The 23,540-nt window shown below is 41.1% G+C and overlaps 1 protein-coding gene across 2 annotated transcripts; it reads left to right on the top strand.

Moving 5' to 3' along the window:
- LOC101159209 (protein FAM222A) lies at nucleotides 1-23,435 on the top strand. 2 transcript variants are annotated; one of them, XM_078956269.1, is made up of 3 exons: nucleotides 1-324; nucleotides 10,909-11,074; nucleotides 21,142-23,435. In XM_078956269.1, the coding sequence occupies exons 2-3, from the start codon at nucleotides 10,945-10,947 to the stop codon at nucleotides 22,491-22,493; spliced, it is 1,482 nt and encodes a 493-aa protein (XP_078812395.1). In that variant the 5' UTR covers nucleotides 1-324; nucleotides 10,909-10,944; the 3' UTR covers nucleotides 22,494-23,435. The 2 variants fall into 2 exon arrangements, with proteins under 2 accessions (XP_078812395.1, XP_004074962.1); XM_004074914.5 differs by having other exon boundaries at nucleotides 10,906-11,074.
- The last annotated feature ends 105 nt before the right edge of the window (nucleotides 23,436-23,540 follow it).

Genomic DNA, 23,540 nt, shown 5'->3' with positions numbered 1-23,540 from the left:
GGTTCCAGCAGCGCGAAGGGACTAGTTTGCCGTCCCTAAATCTCTCTCCGCCGCTCACACCGCCCCGTCGCGCCGCTGAGATGACACGCCAGTGGCTCCACGCGGCAGGTTTCACCGGATGAAACAGTCTTTTAGGCGAGCGCCGAGTATGTCGTGGAAGTACAGTTAACGGAGAGCCCCTTATAAATGGATTTTCCCTCCGAGCTTTCCAGAGCTCAGCAGCGAGGTCTCTGTTGGGGAGGAAAGACGCCTTCCGCGGAGGAGAGGAACCAATCAGCCGGGGCCAACCAAAGATAAACAAGCCTTATGAATACACCAAACTCTGTAAGACACGGACGGGATTCATTCCCTTCACTCATCTTTGTGGGCTTTGTGTCACAGAAAATGTTTGCTGGTTCAAAAATTCTTTTTGCCATGCATGTCCACCAATTGTTATTTAATTATGTACATTATCTAACAATAACAGAGAAATGGAGGGGAAAGATTTGTTCTTTGCATGTTTACTTACTAATTACGGCGTTCCAATTAAAGAAAATGTCATTATGATCAAACATTATTATTCTGATGAATGCATTTTGATTTAGTGTGCACACTAATTTAGTGAAAAATGTAGGGATTTTCTCTTTCCACTGTATTTAAAAGGTCTTTTTTTTAGGGCTGGTGGGCTTAGTTTATCTATATTTTTTCTTTTCTTAGAGCTGGTGTGTTGTGAGACATAATCTGTCTGCACATGTGCAATGAAAGGCGCTTAACATGTCAGCATCTCAGTGGAAGAGCTTTTGAAGTAAATTGTCGGCTGTCTCTGATGGTTTCCATTTCTATTGTCTGAGAGCCGGAGGTGGGATCATTGCACCTCACTGCACCGGTGGCAGCCGGGGTTGAAGGTTAGCCGCAGCAGAGGTTTCTATAGATTACTGGCCAGGTGTGAAATTCAAGCCTGCATGCTTTTTTTTCTCCCCCCTCTGCCTCCTACCACATCCTTTATTACTCTGAGAGATGGGATGTCAGAGCTCACCAGAGGCAGAGAAGAAAAGCCAGCTATTTATCATCTTTTTTTCCCCCCTCTTCTTCTTTTCAGAGTCTTTATTATAAAGCAATGCCACCCGTTTTGACTGTAGTCTCCTTTGTTCCCTTTTAAACTTGAATTCTCATGCCGCATCTCATTCCCAGTCACAGACGGAAAACTAGTCGTAATTACCTGTGCATATTTTACACGCCTGACAGGTGTGTTGCCTGAGCCTGAACTTGTTCTCCAGACTATTAATTTGCGATGTATCTCAGCGGTGGATGTGCAGGTATCCCCACAGGGGTTTCCCTCTGATCTCACATCACGCCCCAGCAGTAATTCCAAGTCTGTGAAGAGGAGGGAATTGTCATTTTGGCTGCCTGTTTCCCCCTTTCCTCTTTTCCTCAGGAGTGAAGCTGAGCTCTGATTTATTGTGAAGTTTCCCCGGGCTCGCTCAGTCTCCAGGCCTCCCGAATTACCAAACGAAGGAATCGGCTCCCTGCGAGAGTGACCTTTTTCTTGGGAGATTATTACCCAGGCCAGAACGGGGGTGGTGATTAGCGCTGTGTGTTTTCTTTTCCCCCTTGTCTTCTCTTGCCTCTGCTTCTTCCGGGTCTTCACCGAATTTCCTCAATGTCCACTGAAGGATGGAAGGAAGCAGACGGCCATCGGCACTCGCTTGTGGGGGATGCTTGTCAAAAAAAGGCCGCTTAGCCATTTGTCGGGCGCTGCCTTTGTAATCACCTTTTTTATCTTCTAGGGGTTGTCATGAGCAATCACAAGGAGGCTGCCATCTTTTGAAATCTGTCTAATTAGTCTTTTCCGTGCAACAGCATGATGGGCTGTGAGACAGAGGGTGGGGGGATCAGAGTTGAGGGCTAAGGACAGCGTGTCTTGGGTCACTGGGGAGAGCAGAACAGCTAAGGTCAGTGTTATTTGTGTGTTCAATGTGGTAATTGCTTTAAACAAATGATCCTCCCTGCGCCAAATTGCACTGGATGCTTCAACCTCTCACCGTGGACAGAAAGAGGCAGCAAGATGATGACATCGGCGCTTGGGTCCACAGATCAAAGCCTCTTTTGTTCCGCATTTTACATCGAAAATGAGGGAGCATCATTTAATCAGCAGCTTTTAATGATGACTCGATGGAAGGGGTGACCCTGAACTAACTCGCTGACAGGGCTGGACGGGCAGTTTGTTTAGAAAAATCTTCCAGGGTTGGCTGTCTTTTGAAAAAAAAGCACTATAAAACCTAAATAGTGCTCACCCACCCTTTAATATTGATTAAAGTCGAGGTTTTCTAAAGGCCAGACAGAATAACACCGTAGATTAATAGTCTGTCTCAGCATGCACAACCCGGATGAGGAAAAGATAAGGCAGTGTTTACTCTCTAAGACTTACTTTGTTGGCACTGGCCCACTTGCCCCATGCCGTGTGTTTTTTCTACCTTGGCAGTGGTGATGTCTGAGGGCAGATTTAGGTCAGGCGGAGGCTTTCTCCTCCCACCCAGGACTGTTTTCAAGACCTAATGGGTTCATAGCCCTGTTTATGCTCTGCAACTTCAAATGTAAGCTTTATTTTTAGAAATTATTGTTGTTTTCACAATTTCCATTTTGTCTACCAGTCTGTTGTCATGCAAAAAAATGAGTCGGAACATCTGGGAGGCACATCTGTATGACACTCTAACAAAGTGTTGATGCAGGTTAGACGGGATGGCAACCAGATATTTAGTAGATTTGCCATTTTGCTGCACAGAAAGACAAATATGGGGGGGGGGGGGGGGGGGGTCATGTAATTCACATCAATTGAAGTTGTTAGTCTCACTCCGATCATCCTGTCATAAAAATGTTCCCAGTGGTCTTTTAAATATGACGATGCAGTTTTTAGCCCAAATCAAAGCAGTGTTGGACATAGTTTCTGCAGAGCGGCAGGAGTTTGGAAGAGATGTGGGAAGGACCCCGTCCCCCCTTTTCCCCTCCTCATTTCTGAGAGCTCTCTGTTTACAAGTTCTCCTGCTAGCTCACAGGCTCTTATACCAACCTACCTAACGTTACCGGTGCAACAAAAATGGCGAGCAATATTGGAGCTGTCTAGCCATACAGTTTTGCGCCAGATTCCAGCTCAGAAGAGGAAAACAAAGACGTACACGGTTTGTCTGCAAGTGGATCGGAATGGAGCGGAGCAGAGAGCTTGTGGCTCATCCATAACATTTTTTATGTCACAAATACAATCTTTTTCCAACCAAATTTTGGTAACTCTTCCTTCTACAGTACAGTACTTGTATGGTATCTACTTGGTACCTACAAGGTACTTGCATTGTACTTACGAAGTACCTACTGGGTATTTACTTGGTACTTGCGTTGTTTCTACATGCTACTTAAATAGTATCTACTGAGTTTTTATGAGGGCTACTTTTTGTGGTTCGTTGTTACGCGTTTCATGGTACTTGCCATGTGTAAGAAGAGAGTAGGTGCACAGACAGTCCCTTTTGAGTACCTTGAATATATTTGCCAAGTTTATTTTTGTTTCATGGTGCTTACCATGTAGAAAGAGACAGTATATACACAGAACGTACCCAACTTCACAACGATTTGAACAAATAAAATACTCAGAAATGCAATTTAAATCTTAATTTTGTTTTGATATGTCCTCTGGTATTAAAGAAATGGCACAAAAAATGTTAAAAATACCAAAAACACCATTTTCATCAGTGTGGCTCTTTAAATCTTTAAGGCAAGCTTTCCTGCAGTGAGAAGCTGTGATAGAAAGGGGGAAAAACTAGCCATGACTTCTCTGTGATTTATTTAAAAAATGCCAAACTTAATGTAGGAATAAATCTTTGTGTAGTAATAAAGGTAATGAAAAATCTACAGACGCAAAATCCCTTTTTTTGATGTTCAAGTTGATATTTAAAAGGTCTGCCGTTAAGTGAGAACTTTGTATTTTTTGTTTTGAAGACATAAGGAATTTTTCAGAATGTCCCTGCATGATTGAGATTTGTGCATGGTTTGTGCCCGAAGGCTGCTGTTGTCATATTGTGTTGTTTTTTTTTCTCCTTTCTCCTGAGACTGATGAGCTGAAAGTCTCCTACAGAGCGCCTGTGGAGGATTTTTTTTTAGTCCCTATTGAGGCAATATGATTTCAGACTTCTTTGCATCTTTGTAACTGTCCTTTTGTATGGTAGAGGCTCCAATGTTGATTTCTATCAGCCCCCCCCCCTCCCTCTCTCCCTCCAGCTAAAAAAGGCAGCAGGATTTACATCCAAATGAATGCCCTGGACATCTGTCTGAAAACTGCCCACAGATAAATAGCATACATTTTCTGCTTGCGTTTAAAATGTAAAGGAAATGCTTTCTAATGATGTTTCTACAGGAGCTAATCTGGATGGTAATGAGGCTCATTGTTATGAGCCGCAGGCCCGGAGTGTTGTTGCAACAGAGTGACTTTGGGGGTGTTTGGTGATCCTGCATGTGAACCTTTTTGTCCCTTTTTTCTTTACAAAAGCTGAGGGAAAACTGGATCTTTTCTGTACGGGTTTGATACCAATTATGTAAACTATTATAGAATTGAACCAGGCCAGCTCTCCTTATCAGCTAATCCAGAAGTAATAGATTCTATTAAAAATGCATGAGGGGATTGGGAGAGATCTGTGCATGTGCTCACGGTTGTATTGAGATGAATCCAGCAGCTGCTACAGCGCTGCTGTCTAATTCTCTGTATTTAAGACTGCTTGTCTGGTCTCCATTACTGACGGGTTACTGCAGAGCCTATTTCTGATTTTGAAATCCAGCTACAATACAACGATGATTGCTATTCATAGATTCAATCATACATATTCAAAGAGAGAGCCTTCTCTTCTTTATGAACTAATTGCTATTTGTTAGTTATTTATTTATTCCTTAAGCTACTTTTTTTCCCTTTCTTTTTTCCCCCACAACTGCTTATTTCCAGTTTGATTTGGAAAAACGTTAATATATAACTCGTAACAATCTACTTGGACCATAAAGGGACTTCTTTTTTACCAGGATTGTATTTAAGAGTGTTTAAAGACCCACTCTGATGAAAATTGTGTTTTTTGTGTTTTTTAAACCTTCTTGTGGCATTTTTCTGATAACGGAGGAAATTTATAATGAAAAATAAGTTTAAAATTGCATTTGTTAATATTCTTTTTCATTTAAATTGTTGTGAATCAGGAGCAGACAAAAAAATACCTATTGTGATAAAGAAAATACGCTGGTTGAGCCAAAAGCTCCCTGCTCAGCTCCATTCTGATGCGTCTACCTGCAGACAGATAGATCCACGTGCGTCTTTGTCTATCTCGTCTGAGCTGGCATGTGGCTCAAACATTGCTCTCCAAAGCTAGCAGGACAGCATGTAGACCAGGGCTGGCCAACCCTGGATCTGACCCTGGATGTGAAAGTGGGTTTCTCTGTGCCAACAACTTGGAGGCCAATTTCTAATGAACTACTGCCGCTCTGCAGAAACTATGTCCCAGACAACGGTAAAAATTGATAAAAAGCTTATCACAATTTATTTATTATTAACATAACAAATACGTGTTTGACCTTTGTTCTCAATACAGATGTTGGTTTTAAAGCCGACTTTCTGGATCTGTTCAAGGTGGAAAAACTTGCACTTCCTCACTGAAGCTGGTTTAAAAACAAAAGAGGCTTGTCAGTTTCTCCAGTTAACCACTAGGTGGTTTGAAAAAACATTGTTCCTGTTTACTGCAGTGTCGGTTCAGTACAAACTTACAAGCGGGAAAAACTTCCAGCGCTTATCTCAGGTTTATTTTTACCTGAGAGACTGAGACTGAAGATGGTATCCATGACAGTTAGGAGGAGGGCTCTCCTGAATAAATAGGTGACCATTGAATCATCCATTGAAAGCAAGGCTGTTCGATGTAAGAAAAACCGCAGCATTGGTGAACAATATTGCGATGATGATGTAACTTGTGATACATGAACAAATGGCAAAACAAAAACGGCTGATACATTATTTCCATTTTACTTTTATTTAAATAAAAATCAAAGTACCCTCATCTACATAAAAATAGTCCATCCAATTGGTGAAATGCACTAGGGGCTCTATTTGATTTGTTAAATACTTCATGCTGCCATGAAATTTCTATTTGTAAAAGTTTAAGGTAACCATTTAGTTTACGCCCTTTCAGGCTGATATTGATAATGGTAAATTTGCAATTTATTGAGCAGGTCTAATCTAAACGTATCCTCTTTGGATCATTTCCAACAACCACCTATTTGTCAATTAAGTTTGAGTTTTGGCGATCCAACCAAAATGGTGGGGACCACTGAGCTGGAGAAAGTCAAAATCTAAAACTAACAGCAGTGTTGTTTGCACACTTTGTGTCCATCTTCGTGTCCAGTCATAAGGGCGAAAACATCTTTTCATCTTTTGCGTTTCATGTTTGTTCCCATGGAGGCTCTTAGTGCCATCAGCTTCTGTCTTTGCTGCTTCAGTCGTTCATGTTGCTCAGAGTCATAAAAGACGGATGGATGCTGGTACCTGAGTGTTCTGGCTTTATTTTTTTCTTGCTTTTGATGGATATTGTGCTTTTGCTTTGTTCAACCAAACAAGTGCAACAATGCGCGTTTCATTCTGGCGTATTCTGAAACAAAAATTGATTGTCACGCGTGCCAGGATTTATCTGAACAGGCGTGCTCGGAGGGAAGAGGCTGTCACTGTAAGTTGTGCTTGCTTGATGGCGGTAGAGCTGTAGATGTTTCACAAATAGCCTTTTTTAATGTAAAGTTTGAAGCATTTCTTAGCCCAAGTCGTCCTCTTTGTGTTTCTTGTTCCTAAATAGTCTCCCAAAATGCTTTGGACAGACGCGCCCTCTCTTTATTTTCTACAACAAGGAAAAAAGCTTGAAAAAAAACCCAACATTGTCCGCATAAATATCAATATCACATGATGAGGGATGGCTAAGACAGATGATGTCGACTGATTCTTGCTATCTAGACTCGGCCTTCATCGTCATGCAGGTTAGAGGAGTCCTTGAAAGCATGAACGTCTTCAGCTCTGTAGAAGAACAAAGCTGGGTTGTGATCTGTCCTTGCAGAGGCTGGCACAGAGAGCTGCCTATAATGACTTTTTAAAACAACTCCAAATGACGTGGACATGTTAAATAAAGGTCCTCGCATAGACTGAATAAAGCTGCGACTATAAATGCCCTGTTTTATTTTGTGGCATTTCAGCTGCAGCTTCATTAGAGCAAAATTCAAAAGGCTGAGATTTAACATAATGCAGAATGAGAGGCGGAAGTATTATGGTTAACTTTGAGCTCATCCTGCTTTTTATTCTCAACTTTTAAAAAGTTTTTTTTTTATTCTCTTTCAAATTTAAACTCATTCTGGGTTCTTTTACCCTTTCTATAATAAAAATGTTTTTAAGTGAAGCCCTTCCAGGTCTCTCATTAAATCCTAAAGCCCTCTTTGATGTACTTTCTTCCAGCTGCTTTTTGTATATGGGGGGGGGGGGGGGTAATAGAAGGTATTCTCGTTCATGTCTCATTTTCTGCCTATGAAGGGATTTCCCTGGAGATGCCTGTAACTCTCTTGGGTTTCTGATTTCTCCCCCCTCGCCTCTTTTTTTTTATGATCTCCTCTGTGACAAATGTGTGGTTGTGGTGAAAATGCGGTTATTTTCCAAATGGAACCTGACCGTTCTGATGCTTTTAGCTCTCCCGATAGTTGTACTGAGATGAGACGGAGGCAGTTTGACGCAAGCTCGTCACCGGGAGACATGTGTTGAACAGGAGGCAAGATCAGGCGAGAGGGAGAAGAGGGATGTGGGCAGGAATCACTTAATAATTTCTCCTGAAAATTAGTCTATCGAAAAGCACTCTTGACTTTTAGGGGCTTTCTTTTTTCTTCTTTTAAAGGGAAGGTTGTCATGTTTCTGGTTCCCATCACTGAACATGCTTTGGAGTGGTTGATTTCCTTTAGCTGGCCTAAAGATCCTTAGCAGGAGATGAAAACAAACTCCAGAAGAGCCTTAAAACCAGGAAATCTGACAGCTAATTGCTGCGGGCTCTTATGAACCTTCTTGGGGACTAGTTTACTACAGTGGAACACATTGTTTTCACTGGATTGATTGATCACTGAGGTGTTTTGGGTTTAAAACAGCAGTTTGAGAACGTCTTAAGTCATTTTAATCAATTTCTCCTATTTTCTGGAGTATAAGTTGCAGGAGCTAGAAAATGCATAATAAAGAAAAAAAAACGTATCTTAGTTGCTCCATAATAGAAGTTTTACTTTTAGGGGGAAAAATTGGAACAAATTTGCCAAGCCTGGCAAATTGCTGCATTCCCACTGAACACATTTTTCAAATTCCCATCCGCTGCCTCTTTTGACGCGTGTCAAATTCAATGCTTGCCCAAAAACATGTTCATAAACTAGACGCTCCCGTCGCGTGTGGGAGGAGCTACTGTCGTGGTTTTAGCTTCATCACAGCATGGCAATTGCATTGACTGTATATCTCATTCACAATGTACGAAAGATACGGAGGAGAGATCAGGTTGATTTTATTTTGAAAAGCACTTCAAAAGCAGCAATCTTAACCTTCTACTTCAGGAGCTGACGGCGCTTTCAGCGGTATTTCCGTGTCTCTGTAATCTAGTTTGATGATTGCTGACCAGCAATAAATAAACAAGAATTATAATAAATAAGAAACCTATCATAAAGTTCAGGAGGAGAACAATCAAACTCTCCTCAATGTTTGTCTTAGACTCCACCCACTTACTGGACTGTTGCTGCGTTGTTTTTTTTTGCGTAGCAAATACTGACGCACGCACCTACAGGGCCCTCTAGTGGTTGTTAGTGGAAATAACTACCAAAAGGTTGTTAGTAGGGAAATTAAGAATAAATGAGCGAATTTATGCTTAGAAAAAAATCACAAATTAGTTGCTACTGTGTATAAGTTGCTCTGCTGGCCAAACTATGCAAAAAAACAGTGACTTATACTTCAAAACGTATAGTATGTTTTTGTTTTTTCAGTGAGCAAAGCTAGCGTATAGATTGTACAGACTCTCTCAGACAATCGAACATTCTGTCAAACCCGATTATTGCTGAAAACAGTCCCTCAATCATTGGCTCTCTGTCTGAAAGGATCAGCTCAATCCAGCCAGCTGTGGAGAGAAGCCGTACTGTTCAGACACTCGCTTTCATTTCCTCTGACAGTACTCAACTCTGCATCCAGCGCAGCCCGCTTTAGTGCACGGCTGCCTTTGGCTTTCTCTGCTGATCAATACGGCCGTAAATTTACAGAAGGAAAAGCCGGGGTCTGTGCGCTGCTCAGCCTGGTTGGGCTGTGTGCTTCCACGCCGCCCGGGGCCACAGCTGGATTAGTAATGATCTGTGTGATCGCGACTGACAGAGCAAGGTTGGTAATAGGAAAGAGCCATCATAACAACTAAGCAGACATTGGAGACAGGCTCATCATTAAGCAATGCACTCTAATATTCCGCCTCAGCACTTTGCTATTTTGGCTTTTTTATGTTTTCTTCTGACGCAAAGTGGATTTCTTTGTCTTGGAATGGAGAATGCAATAGGGTTTAGTGACCTCTAAGTGAATGTTTGAAGTTCTCGTCCACCATCGAGCTGATGCTTGTTGCATTAGGGATGAATGTATGCAGATAAATCAAAGTTTTTAGCTGCAGTCCCAAGACAGTCGTACTGATCAACAGACTGCGGTTTTGAAGTGCCAACTTTCATATTTGACAGAAAAAGGAGAATTTAAGGACACTGACTGTCCAATCAGCTAAAGCAAACATGACCTTACATAAACAAACTGATGGTATTATTTTGGTTAACTTTATATTCTTATACGGCTGTCGGCGATTAGAACTCAGCCATGACCTGTCAAAGACTTTACCTTTTTCAAATATAACTTGCTCTCATATTGGAAATATTTTGATAACATGACGTGTTCTTTAACCTTTTAACACCTTGAGCTTCAGCTCCAATATTCTTTGACTTACCCTAACTCTTCAACCGGATAATGAAGCAGAGAAAAGCAACTGATATGCACTTTACAGTAGTAAAGTATTTACGCAATCAACTTATTCACTGGAATTATGTAAACCCTAGAGCACTATCACCCTGTGATTTTAACCTGAGCTAAACTATTTACATGAATTTCCATATGTCGCATGTCAAGCAGTCTGTGCCACCAAGGAAGTCTCACGTGTCCCAGGAATGGGTGGACCAAAGACCAAGTTTCCAGTATCATTTTATTATTTTTTTTAGGAATCTTTTGTTCTCAAATTCTTAATTTTTCAGTAATTTTTGAGCAAGTTTTTAGGAACTTCCTATGTTTTTTTTTTCATTTTGTTACACAAAGTTGAAAATAAAAAAAACAATCCAATTTAGCATGTTTTGATCTATTTTTTTATGACAAGAACTTTTTGTTGGGCATATTATTATTGTTGCACTGCTCTGGCTCCAGTTATTTTATTTTTTTACCTGCTTCACACAGGAAGTCTTGGTTTGAATATTTTGGTTGGTATTTTGTCTGTCCCTTTTTTATATTTTTACCTGTTTGTCTGCAGCTGCAGGCCAGACAGAGCCAATACCATCAGGGTCTGCCTGTACAATGAAAAAAAAAACCTACAGTGTGTCGTGTAAACGTGTCGTCTGCTAGTTGCTTGACAGCCATGAAATATAGGACAAACAGTAAAGGATGATCCTTGAAATTCACTTCATTTTTTGCACCAATAACAACGTCCCTCATTCTCCTGTACTTTATGTTCAAACGTTTTAGATGTTTGTGTGCAACTTCAAGCACTCAGCCTGAGAGACTCGTCAGGTACTTTCAAAATAAGACCCAAAAAAAAGTTGTTTTTTTAATCTTTGGGTTGTTTTTGTTTTGTTTTTTAGCAGGAATATCCAGGCTGCATGCAGCCCCTGTGAACTATCATGCTCGCCTGCATCCAGAGACGGCAAAACTTCTCATCGCAGCGTTTGACCTGCACGCCCAAAAGCCTCAATGTCCCACCGCCGCCGTTACTGCTGCCGGCAGCACCGCAGCAACCATGCAGCCAGAAAGGTGAGTCCGTCCCACGACTTATGAAAAATAAGTCTCCGACAAAACCTGATCAGAGGTGTGTTTTTCCTGAACCATTTCTCTCTTAGTTCAAATTTCAAATTACATCATTTTCTTTTTTTATCAGAGATTTCTGCTGCTGTGAGGATATGTTCATTACAGTCACAAGCTTTTTGACGATGCCTGATAATTGGGTCAGTAATCAATGCTCTCCTGCAGTGAAAAGGCAGGCGGGTCAAAGTGGACTTTGAGTTAATCAGCTCTTCCACACAGGGATACTAATGATGCCAACATTCTGTGCTTTGTGTCAATGTTGCTTGACCTTCATTTTGACTGATTATAGTGCTGTTGTTGAAAGGTTGGCCAGCAACCCCTTTTAGTCCTGGGATTTGTGATTAGATTTCTTTAATGAAGTGATTAAATTTAGCAGATTAAGGTCCTGTTGGAAGGGCTTTTTAGTTTTTGTTTTGTACATTTAAAAAATAAAAGTCCAAGAGTTGTTCCATTATTTCTTGAATAGGTTTAATCTTGATATGTTGGAAACTGCTGCACTGCTTAGGTTTATTTCTGAAAATGATGCATCTTAGCTATGATTAAGATATGAAGCCGTAACTCTGCATCACCTATGATGTCTGTGTCTCTCTCTGCTATTCAGTGTGGAATATGTGTCGGTTTAGCTTCTGCATTTTCACAATTGAGGTTTTCTCTGAGAACTAAGCAAAAGATCAACATGACATTCCAGTTTTAATAATTATATTTGTCAGATATTTTGCATGTGCAAGAGGCTTGCGAGTGAGTAGAGGAGATGTCAGAAAAGAGCTAAAGCTATCAAAACATATGAGGACTTGACTTGGTTGACATGATAAAATGTGCAATTAAGGTCTTTCTTAGTTAGTCCTAGCCATCCATGCGTATTAAATTGTGGGGGAAAGAAAATAATGCTCTATTTCTCATTTCCCCAGGCTAAATACCTCCGTTATTAAATATTAATTGGGAATCAGTGGATGGCTTGTCTTCTAAATGCTGGAACAGAAGGACAGAGTTGGCCTCGGGCAGTATCGGGGATACATTTCGCATCCTGTTTACCTGCAGGGCTTCCACCCCCTCCTCCACCCCTCTTGAGTTTTATATACTGCGACTGTGTGTTGTGCAGGACCCTCTAGCCCCAGCCTGACGTTTGAAGCTCAGCCACAGGGAATGGACTCCCGATGGGAGCTCAGTCTGTGTGGTCCCAGCGTCTTCATCTTAAACGAGTCAAAGACGGTATTTAGCCACTGCTATCCACTCAAAACCCCTCAGTTGACTCAGGGCTCCGAATGCAAGCTCTTCCTCAGACACACATTCGCTCTTCTCTGAAATCTCAGCGTGAAAGCAGAGGCCGGGAATGCAGTTTTTCCCACGCTCGCCGGCCTGAGCTCGGGCTGCCTCTGAGAGGGGAGATTTTGCCCAAGCTGGGCCAAGCAGCATAGAAACAAATGAAGAATGACACTGGCGCACAGTAGTCCTCGCTAGAGACTCCTCCGGCACACATAACCAAGTGTTTAACCCTGAGGTTACTCCGTTCTAAGAGCACTGTTGATACAGAGGCTTATAACTCTGAGAAGAGGAGGCATGTGAAAATGGAGCTGAATGAGTGTCTGTGCTTTTGAGTTTTGCATGTTTGCAGAGAAAGGTCTTAAATAGAGAGGCTAGTGTGAGAAGAAAGCCCGCTTCGGCGTTAACACGTCCTGTGCAAAATGCAGAAAGCTGAGATTTGGACGTGGCGCACGGCAGAAGGTCATAGTTGTGGCAAATTCAAAGCCGGTGTGTTTGCTGTGCTTTTGCTAGAAGAAGCTACACTCTGATGAAAATTGTGTTTTTGGTGTTTCCAACATGGCCTTGTGACATAAAGGACTTATATAAAGTAATTAAGGCTTAAAGTTGTATTTCTTTGTCCAAATCAGGGTGAATTGGGAGCAGACAAAAAAATGATTGAAAAAGAGCTTATTTGTGACATAAAAAAATACTTTGGGCGAGCCACAAGCTCCCTGCTCCAAACTCTCAGCAACGGGGAGGGGAATGGGGGCGGGGTTGCTCCATGCAAATTGTCCTGCATCCAACTCAGGTGAATTTTTACTCAGGTAAAAACCCACTGTGCATAGCGTAGTCCCTGTTTTCTGCCCTGCAGTTCATCATCATTCCAGGGGCTTTTCCTGGACATTTCTGAACACTTTTGTCAGGAAAGGTTTTGCTCATTTTCAATGCTTTATGGAGACAATTACTCATCTTTTGTTGTTTAAATGTTGTTATTGACTACTTGCTGTATTGAAAGAAAACACTATTTGTTGATAATAAATAGTTTAAAGTAGAAAAAGACCCTTTTAAAATGTCTGGATCAAATTTAAGACGGTGGGTATTAAATAAGGTAATTTTAAAGTTCAATATTATTTTCATCCTAAACTTACATAGTTGTGAGGCAAAACTCACCAAATCACACACCTATCACAACTGATACTGTCTTTATCTTATTGAGAAATGGCATTCCACATTTGTGGATTTCATCAAATGGTTTAAAAAAACATCGGAATTCCAAACAAATGTGAAATTTCTGTCAAATCTTTGATGCAGTGGGCTTTACAGGGTTAAGAGCTTTAGATACTTTTTCTTATGGACTATAAAATGTTAAACATCTCAACTTATGGACTTCCAAAAGGTTTTGATGAATTGATTCCAACTTATTTATATGCTTTTAATCTTTGATTTATTAAGTTTTTATTGTAAAGGCAACCTTTTCTTAAACAGCAAAAAGCACAAATCAACTCCAAGACCTTTGAAATCAACTTGGATGGAAATGCCTGAGTGTTGAACTCCCTGAAATCACAACAAACTGCTCCTTTCATTTTAAAGTTTTTTTTTAAATGTTTTAAGAGCTGTGTTGGTTAATAATAAGGCAGTTAGGATCTGACATTTACTAAAAATAATGAAGCAGCATGATTTCACCTGCATACATAATAATGTCAGTGTTTGAAAGAAAGGGCTGAATTTTATTTTCAATTTGTGACCTGTATTTAGAGGGAGGACCTGGCAGCTGCCGGTTTAGCTGTTCGCTCAGGCTAAACGGCATGTAGTCGATTGCAGAGGCTCGTTTCAGACAGATGAATGAAGGCAGGACCAATTAATTACATGGTTCTAATGACTGGGCTTATTGGGCCAAATGGGTGCACGGAGGAGGTTGTCATAGTAACAGGGAAATGGGTTTAAAGCGCATTGTGCATGTGCAGAGAGCTTAGTGCCTAGTTATTAAGGTAGGCCGGAGTATTTTAAATATCAGGATTATTGCTGCGGTAAACAAGTATTTATGCCTGCTGAGAAGTGCGGCTCTGTAATTAACTGCCAGTTTTCGGAGGCATGTTGCCGCTGAGGATTTGACACTAGTAAACAAGTTATGTCCCCCAAGTGTCTAAAATATGTCTTAAGCCTAACAGTTGAGGAGCTGTGTTGCTTTATTTTTGATTTTTCCACCAGCCTGTATGGATATATTTGAGTTTCGTCTCAGATGAGGATCATATCTAGAAATTCTTGTGATTGTTTCTTTGAGTCGTTTTGCCGAAATGTTGGTAAATGTTGGTAAACCCAAAGGAGCGTGTCCAGGTCCTGATTCAGCTCAGCCTTTTGGGTTCATTTTTCCTATAAATTAGCGATCAACTTCACAAAACAATGAGGTCTCTGCTCTAATCGGAGGGAAGGTGGCTTCAAGTGTGACCACGGGAAATGGATTATCCTGTTTAAAGTGGTAGCAAGAATCCAGTGAGACTGCATGTGGGTGGAATAAACAGCATGGTTTCCAAAAGAAAAGCTTTATTCTGAACAGTTTTTATGTACTTTCTAAAAACCTGTAATACTTTAGAGCATAAAGACGCTTGCATAAAATCATAAATTAGGCTGTTAGTGCTTGGTAAAGGTTTATAATAGGCCCCCCACCCTCAGCTCTTTCTCTCCCAGCATGTCCCCTGCATGGAAGGAGGAAATGGGGATTAGTCGTTTCCTGTGAAAGTGTGCCAGTTTCGCTTGGTGTCGCATACATCCCAACTGAGAAAGCCTTACAAGCCGAGGGATTGTTGGGTTTGTCTTTATTCAAGCCGCATTACCCATCACTGCCATTCCGCTCGTTTTTGTAAGAAAAAGAAAACTACGAGGAAGGTTTTCAGCCCTGTGTGGCTCGCCTCCATCAGCCCCGGGGGCAGCGCATAAAGGTCAAAGAATGTTTAAGTGCTGCCTGATGGATCTGGCCAAGGCTGCTGGTGAAAAGCGGCCGCTCCTGGTCCGCTTGCTGCCTCCGCCCGCTGTCAGAGCAGGGGACAGGTACAGCGCTCAGACAGCAGGTTCGGGCCGATTAAGTGCTTAAGGTCAGATTGTGAATTATCTCCTTGCTATTCCTGACCAGACGACAAGCCACTGTCATTTCCCTGTTGTCATGTGAACACCTCCATTTTTGTTTTCCTCTCCCATCTTCACTTTACAGCGTTAAATGTGCTGTTCTCTAAATACCGGGCTGTCATCTTCCACTCCAATCATCTTTTGATCTATTGTAAAAGCACACACAGTGGTCATTTAATTATGATTATTTAGCCATATTAGAAATACCTGTGTCGTTTTCTAGGACAGTTTCTGCCGAGTTCATTAGAAATTCGCCTCTGAGTTGTGAGCAGGACTGTTGGCACAAAGCAATCCCGTCCATCCTTTCCCTCCCACGTCTTCATTTCCAAGTCCTCCCGCTAGCTTACAGCCTCTCACACCCCCAACCTAACATTGCTGGTGCAACAAAAATGGCGAGCAATATCCGAGCTATCCAGCCGTACAGTTTTGAGCCAGATTCCAGCTCAGACAAGAAACACAAAGACGTGCATGGTGCTCGTGTTATTTTCGAGGTGAGTGACTGTGAGTGTAATCTCTGAGTGCAATTGAAATGAGCTGACCTCATCAAAGCAAGCTCAGTTTTTCTTTTATTAAAGTTTTACATTAGACAGAGAGCTTGCTCTTTCAAATACCACCAAAACAATCCTTAATACCTTCAGGAATCTTTTTTTTTTTTAAATACTCATCTTTTTCCTTAATATGTCAGGTTCCTCCATCCTCTTACTGAATCTTTCTTTCCAGCCAACGTGACCTTTATTATTCTGTCAGGCTGAACATCATTGCGGTTGTTCTTGTCATAGGTTCTTAGGAGGCACTTTGTGATATTGTCTGTTGAAAGCAAATAAAACATGTTCTTAAAATAACAAGATGTCTTTAGAGTTGTGAGTTTTAGTTGGTGTTTACTCATACTTGCTAAATCGCATCCTAGTTTACCTCTAATTACCCTGGTTGTTGGACAGGACGTATCTGTTATGATAGTTTCTGTGATTTAGTTTCTTTTTTGTTGTTGTAAGAATTTAAAGTTTTACATTTGTGGTTTAATTTGTTTTAAACATCGACTTTAGTCAAAGTTCCTCATTGGAGAGCATAAGATGAGCGGCAGATAGAGTCCTCCTGGAAAAGTGACTGAAACAAAGGCTGTGAAATACAACACCTGCTCCTTGTTTTATAGTGTTACCCAATAAAATGGTTCATTTTCAACCGTCGTTTGTCGTAAAGAAATTCCCACTTTATTATTGGTATCTCAAGAGGAAAAAACCAAATGTTTTTACGGTTAAGGCATAATGGAGGATAGTTGCTTTCGTGAAGTGCGTTGATTTCTAAGAATGCATTCTTCGTATTCCATTATCTCACTTATACCATGGTCACTTAAATAAATATTCAATTGGTTTTTAGTACCGGTTATTTTTTCGGTTTGGATCACTTTTTTCAGAAAACGCGTACCATTTGTTATATGGAGCGGCGCGTTGACATGTTACCGTGACAACGCGCCACTTTTAGAGCTGAGCTGGCACCAACCTCGACTGCAGTGGCAAAGGAAAGAGATACGGTCAGGACCATAAATATTTGGACAGAGACACATTCTTTCTAGTTTTTTTTCTGTACATTACCACAGTGAGTTTTAAATAAAACAACTCAGATGCCATTGAAGTGCAGACTTTCAGCTTTTATTCCATGAGTTGAACAAAAAGATTGCATAAAAATGTGGAAAACTACAGCATTTTTAAACACAATCCCTTCATTTCTATGAGACCTTTTTCTATAGGTCTCCGAAGATTGCTCTAAACTTTTCATATGGATTTAGGACAGACATTTTTATTGCATTCATCCATTAAAGAAATCAGTTCACAGCTCCAATATTGCTCACCATCGTTGCTGCACCGGTAATGTTAGGTTGGCGTCGTGAGGGGATGTAAGCTAGATGATGGGAAGTGGGGGCAGGATTACTACACCTACAACTCGGAGGTAAATTTCTAATGAACTACTTCTGCTCTGTTCCCAAAAACAATGACAGACCATTGGGAATGCGTTTACAATAGATCAAAAGATGATCAGAGTGGGACTTTTGTAATAAAGCAGCAGGCTAATGTCTTAGGAAAAGCTTGGTTTATTACTTTTAACTGGAATTGTAAATATCTCATAGAAGACTTGACATGTTTGAAGTCTTTTATAAAGTCCTCTCCTTTGTTTGTTTGCTTTTTTTTTCCATATGCATGTCACATAGCGGTGGCACTCGGATGATAAATGTGAATCCAGAGTGGCTATTTGCTAATGAGGTTTCCATAGTATCACATTAGGCAGGCTCAGTGAGAGGTGCAGCTGTGTTGTGTCTTTGTGGCTCTGACAGGGCTGTAATCGGTGGACTAACAATATCAGACACCCTGTGAAGACGTGTCGGCTTTCAAAGGGTTTGAAGTGTTTATGGAGCAGCGAGTCAGCTGCACAACACACGGGGTTAGCACTCAGATTTTACCTTCAGGCTTAAACCACGGATTTCAATTTGATTTAGTGAATTGTCTTTTGTTTTGGACTGTGCAGGATTAGCAAATGTGGAAAATGTGTTGCAATCTTCTTCTATAGGGATGTAAAAGTGAAATTATATAATTTTTTTTTTTTTTGGTCTGTCATTGCTTCTAGTCATCTGAGCTCTTGTCAGGAATTTGCGATCCTCCTCCTTTAATCTTTTTACCGCCATGAATAAAACATTTTCAGCTGAAAGCCAGAAATTGTCATTACAGCTGACTTTTTTCTGTTCCCTCTTCCTCAGGATTGTGGGACGAGCCGAGCAGGCCGAGCTCGCGTCTTGATGTATGCAGTGCAAACATCTCTCCGGCATCCCAGATGCCATTGTTTTCTGTAGCAGCACTACACTTTGATACATAATAAGCAGTGTTTTGCTTTGTTGGATTTCTCTAAAGAATTCACCCGTGCTCCCTGCATGAATGCTCTGCCGGGAGATTGCTGGATGGATTGAACGCTCCACCTTGCCTCTTTTTCTCAATTTTAACCACCCAATTTATTTCTTTCATGATGTGAATCTTGTAGATTGACTCATTTTCACAGTCGGGAGGCTCACTGTAGGATCAAAATGAAATGAACTCCCAAATCAATTTCAAACGGGAACAACGAGTGAGCTCTCCCCCGCATAGCTGGAATTGGTTTTGTTATTGAAAATGAAATGAAGTGTTTTGTTTTTATTTTTTTGGCCCCTCATTGCAGATTACAGCCCCGCGCTGTGATTTCCACTGTCTCACTGTGCGATCCAGGTTAATTTTAGTGGCAATTTCTTTTCTTTGTCAAAAAAGAAAAAAAAAAATTCCCATAAAAGTGTCACGCTGAAAGGTGGCGGCAATTTCTATCAGGTAATTTAATGTTTTTCAAACGAGGCGCTTTTTCCGCCTTTTCCTTTCTTGGAAGGAGTTAAGCAGCCATGAAATAGCCAGAAAAATAGTGTTTAGGTCCAATCTTAGTTTGTTCAACGACTTTCCTGCACACAATTCAATCAGTGCGGCTCCAGGTTGTTGCTTTTTGTATGTGTTTTTTTCTTTTCTCCTTGTTCATCAACAGAAATTTCTCCTGCAGTCTGTACTCCAGGTTTTTTCAGTGGGTTTGATCAGCCCATATCCTGTTTTAACGTTATATAATCTTAACTTTTAATCCAGTTTTTATTTTTGTGCTACCTCAAAACAGACATGTTCACCTCTTGATCCTCCGGTCTGTTTTAAATTGTTTTGGAAGATGCTCCGCCCCTGCTGTCCACAGGTCTGTTCTGATTGGATAACAGCTTAGGCACCACGTGGTGACTGCCTTTTTATCAGGTTAAAGTAAAGAGGGCAGACCTGCTTTATTCATATGCAAAGAAACAAAAATGAGTGCCATCATGAATTAATATAAAAGATTTGGTTTGCATGAGATTCCCCTCAACAAGCACATTTACATTGAAACCGTTTCTCCACACCAAAGCATGACCGTATTATAAAGAATAAAAACATTGTTTCCTTATTAAGTTTATATTATAGGAAAGGTGCTTTAACCCCAGAGAACCCAAGAACGCTTTTCTTTGGGGCTTTTAAAGTTAATTTGACAATGGTTTTTGTTTATTCATTTCGGGTAGCAGCAATTGACAGCAGCCAAAAACTGAAGTGAACAAATAAAAATGAGTGTGACAGACTGGCGTCCTGTCCAGGATGTCCCCTGCCTTCGCCCATGAGTGGTTGGGATAGGCTCCAGCAGCCCCGTGACCCCGAAAGGGACAAAACGGGTTTAGAAGTTGAATGAATAAATTAATGAAAAACGGCAATCAAAGTTCAGTTTTTGTCTTTTTATGATAGTTTATTTAAATGATACTGTTTTTGAATTTCCAAAGAATGAGTGATATTGCACTAAATACCTAATTCCTGTTACCTCTCGTTATAATGCTTTTGTTTACTATTTTCAGGAAATGTAGTAAATAGGTGTATTTTCAACTCCTTTTTATTGTTAGAAAGCTGCTATAGTTAGACTTTATGTGAAGTCACTGAAAACATGTCCTACCGTTTATGGTTTGAAAATCCCTGCTCCCTCACGTGTTCTTTTTTTTATTTATTTTTTTAAAATAGAGAAAGCAAGAACATTGTAATCTATCAAAGCAATGTACAATTTATTATGTGCTTTTTCAATAAAAACTCAATTTGAAAAAAATAAAAAAACAGAAAGCTGCTATACAGTTCATTTTTTTTCAGCAGACTCCTGGCCAGTTAAACATTCCTACAAATAATCTTGTAGCAAACCCAGATTTATATTATTTTTGTTCTGACAAACTATAAAGACAACCTATAGATCTGCGTTTCTGCAGAAAAAAAAACTGCATTCACTGCTACCTGGAGTGGAGAAACTGCAGAAGAAATGTATAGCCCTATGGCGAGATAGATCTACCAAGAAAACAGTAAAGGATTTCCCTTTACTGTATATCTCAGCACTTTATTACACCTACTGGTTTTCAAAACAAACACATTTGAGAGAGTTTTTCTTTTTTGTTTGGAGTTTAAACATTAAGCTTTCACAATAAATGCTGTTATTTTTTCAAACAAAAATCTATTTCATTAAAGTAATTTCTTCAATTCTACTAGAAATATTCTTTTTCAGTCTTGAATTTTTTGTGGAACATAAATCTAAAATGTTATAAAGACCCAAAATGAAGTCGATTCACTTTCAACATCTGTCTTTCAGTTATGGAATACATGTACCGTATATAACTCTGAATTGAGATTAAGGCATTTCAGACAGAATGTGATCAATCATTTCAATGATTTTTAATAACTTCTAAAGGGAAAAAAAAAATTTTAGGTTTGTTTTGTTTAGGTGGAATTTTATCCAGTTTTAAGAACAGAATTGTGAAAATACTGATGGGAAATCTTTTTTTTTTTAATTATTTAGTCTTTTGTTTTATTGTCATTTCTGTTTCCATTGGGACCCTCTATTTAACTGTTTTTCTTGTTTAAAATTTACTTTTACTATTCTCGTATTTTGAATTCCCCATGTAAGTCTGTGCCAAGACTCAAAAGGTTTACAGTAATCAAACATTGAAGTGTTGCTTTCCAACAGCATTCTTCCCTGTAAGCGACTAGACATTCAATGAAAACTGAAAATAGGAAACTGCCTGTAGTCTAATCCTCTTCTGTTTGCTTTCGTTGCAGGTGAGCCAGCCTCCGTGACATCTCGCTATCCCTCTCCTGCAGAGTTGGATGCTTTTGCCCAGAAAACCGCCAACAGTCCGCTGTCCATCAAAATTTTCCCATCGGACGTGCGGGTGCCACAGCATAAACAGCTCAACAAAACGGTTAACGGTTTAGACACGACGGGCCAGCGCTATAGCCCGTACTCGCAACCGCACTCGAGAGGCTATCAGGGTTTGCTGGCTGTAGTCAAAGCCTCTGTGGTGGTCAAAGGTGTGGTGAAAACCTGCGAGGGCAGGAAGACTAAACATGCAAACTCCCAGACGTCCGTGACCCCGTACAATAATCCTCAGACTAACGGCTACGTCGTCAGACATGGGCATAAAGCCTATCATATAAGCTCATGTAAGCCCACTGATGTACCCAATGAAACACTTTGTTCCACTGCAGGAATGGCCTCCAGAGATCAGAGCCTGGCCCCCCAGTCTGAGCTGGCAGAAGTTCAAAGCTTGATGAGGAAGATAAGTCGAGTTCCCCACAGCCAGGCCCTGCAGCTGGGGGGAGAGGCTGGCGTCAGCCCCTCGCTGCAGGCCGTCGCAGCGGTGGCCCATTCAGACTCAGACTTTGCTTTAGGCGTGCCGCCCCAGAGCAGTCTGGCGTTTGCTGGGACGGTTCCCCCCGCACAGGGCTCAGATACGGCAAAATGTGGATACTTGGAGAGGGGGGATTTCACTGTGTGGCAGCCAAAAGCTCCGATGCAGCAGCCCTACCAGCACAGAGCAGTGAGGATGTACAGTGCTCACAACACTCAGGGGCACCGAGCAGCAGATGCCGGCGTTGGCCAGTCTCCCGAAACCTGCCTCCCGCCACCATCCTCCTCACAGCTGCCATATAGGTGGCACCACGGAAATGTGGGTGCTGGGCTGGAGCGAGCCAGCAGCTCCTCCTTGAGCTGCACCCCGGCGCAGGAGGAGCAGGCGGTGGGGCAGTACTTCGCCCCTCTCTGGGACAACCAGACCAGCGACTGTTACACATCTCAGGTGTTGCCAACAGGTTCAGCCAGACCTACCGACATGGAGCTCCACCTCCATCATACTAACCACCACCAGATCCAACAGCACCCTCCTCTTCCTCTCCCCCACCCCCAAGTCTACAGCGCAGACCAGAACCTCTGCTGTGGGCTGCCCAGTTTTAGCCTGTGCCACGCTGCGGTCCTCAGCAGCAGCCTGCAGTCTCTGGAGTGCCTCATCAGTGAGATTCACCCCCCCTGCATCAAAGAGCGAATGCTTGGCCACGGGTACGAAGCCATAGGGATGCCTCAGCTGCTGGAGCACCAACCGCAAAACCACATCCAGCTGCCAGTGTACAGATAGGCGAGGAGCTGACGCGCTGCAGGACGGGATAAACGTTCCGTTGAGACATCTATAGGAAAAAAGACATGCCTTCTTTCATTTGTGCATGTATTGGATGGCTTGTTTTTTTTTTAAATGTGCCTGACCAAGGTAAAATGATAATCACGATTTGCAAAACAGGTTAAAGCTGAGGATTCATGTTTTTATTTGGGTGTTGCCATACAAGGGGGACTGCTGTTGCAAATCTAACACTTTGTTTTTTACAAATAATTTGTTGAACGAAGAAAAATTTGGAGCATCTATTGTGTTTCTGCATAAATGAATGGAAAGAGTCCTCTGCAATCTGCTTTGATTATTTAGTTTTGGCTTGTTTTTGAGACATCCCTGCAGCGTTCTCAACCAAAATTGAATGTTAATATACTTTTCTGGTTTCCAGTTACACAACTTTTATTGAAATAACGTATTCATGCTCAGCTTGTTAGGACTGTTGAATATCCAAATCAACACTGTGGCAGTCAGGCCAAACGGGCCCTTGTGTTGTTGTTTTTTTTTGTTTTTGGTGGAAATTTTCTAAAAGTGAAGTGTTTTTGCCAACATTTTTATGAAATGAAAGGGTTTTTCTGGAAGGGTGTTACTCTGTAATGGAGGACCATGTTGGAGAACATAATCATTTACTGTTTTCTCTGTAGGGCTATATAATATTGGAAGAGTATGAGTGAGTAGTTCTTCGTTTGCTCTGGTTTTGTAATACTATGTAAATCTATTTATGTTGTAAGCTATATAGCAAATTGTCTAAAATTATAAAGTGCAATTATTATATACGAACATGTGAGCTCTATGAATGATGTTGATGGAATAAGTCCTTGTTTGCAGCGCGTGACCCCATCCCCTAATCCTGCACCCCTTTTTCTGTCTCTTCTTAATAAGGAATGTCAAGTGAATTAAATTTTCTAAACCCAGTAACTGCTGTGTTTTGCACTTTTGGATTTATTATCCATAAATATTATTTAGGAATCAGATTTTTCGGAGGGGTAAAAACTAACTTTCATCCCTTTATATGCAGATCCG

This window comes from Oryzias latipes, chromosome 12, assembly GCF_053564925.1.
Source record: "Oryzias latipes strain Hd-rR chromosome 12, Olatipes_Hd-rR_3.1".
Taxonomy (NCBI): domain Eukaryota; kingdom Metazoa; phylum Chordata; class Actinopteri; order Beloniformes; family Adrianichthyidae; genus Oryzias; species Oryzias latipes.
The sequence above is the reverse complement of the archived record's forward strand: the minus strand, read 5'-3'. Positions and strand labels throughout refer to the sequence as shown.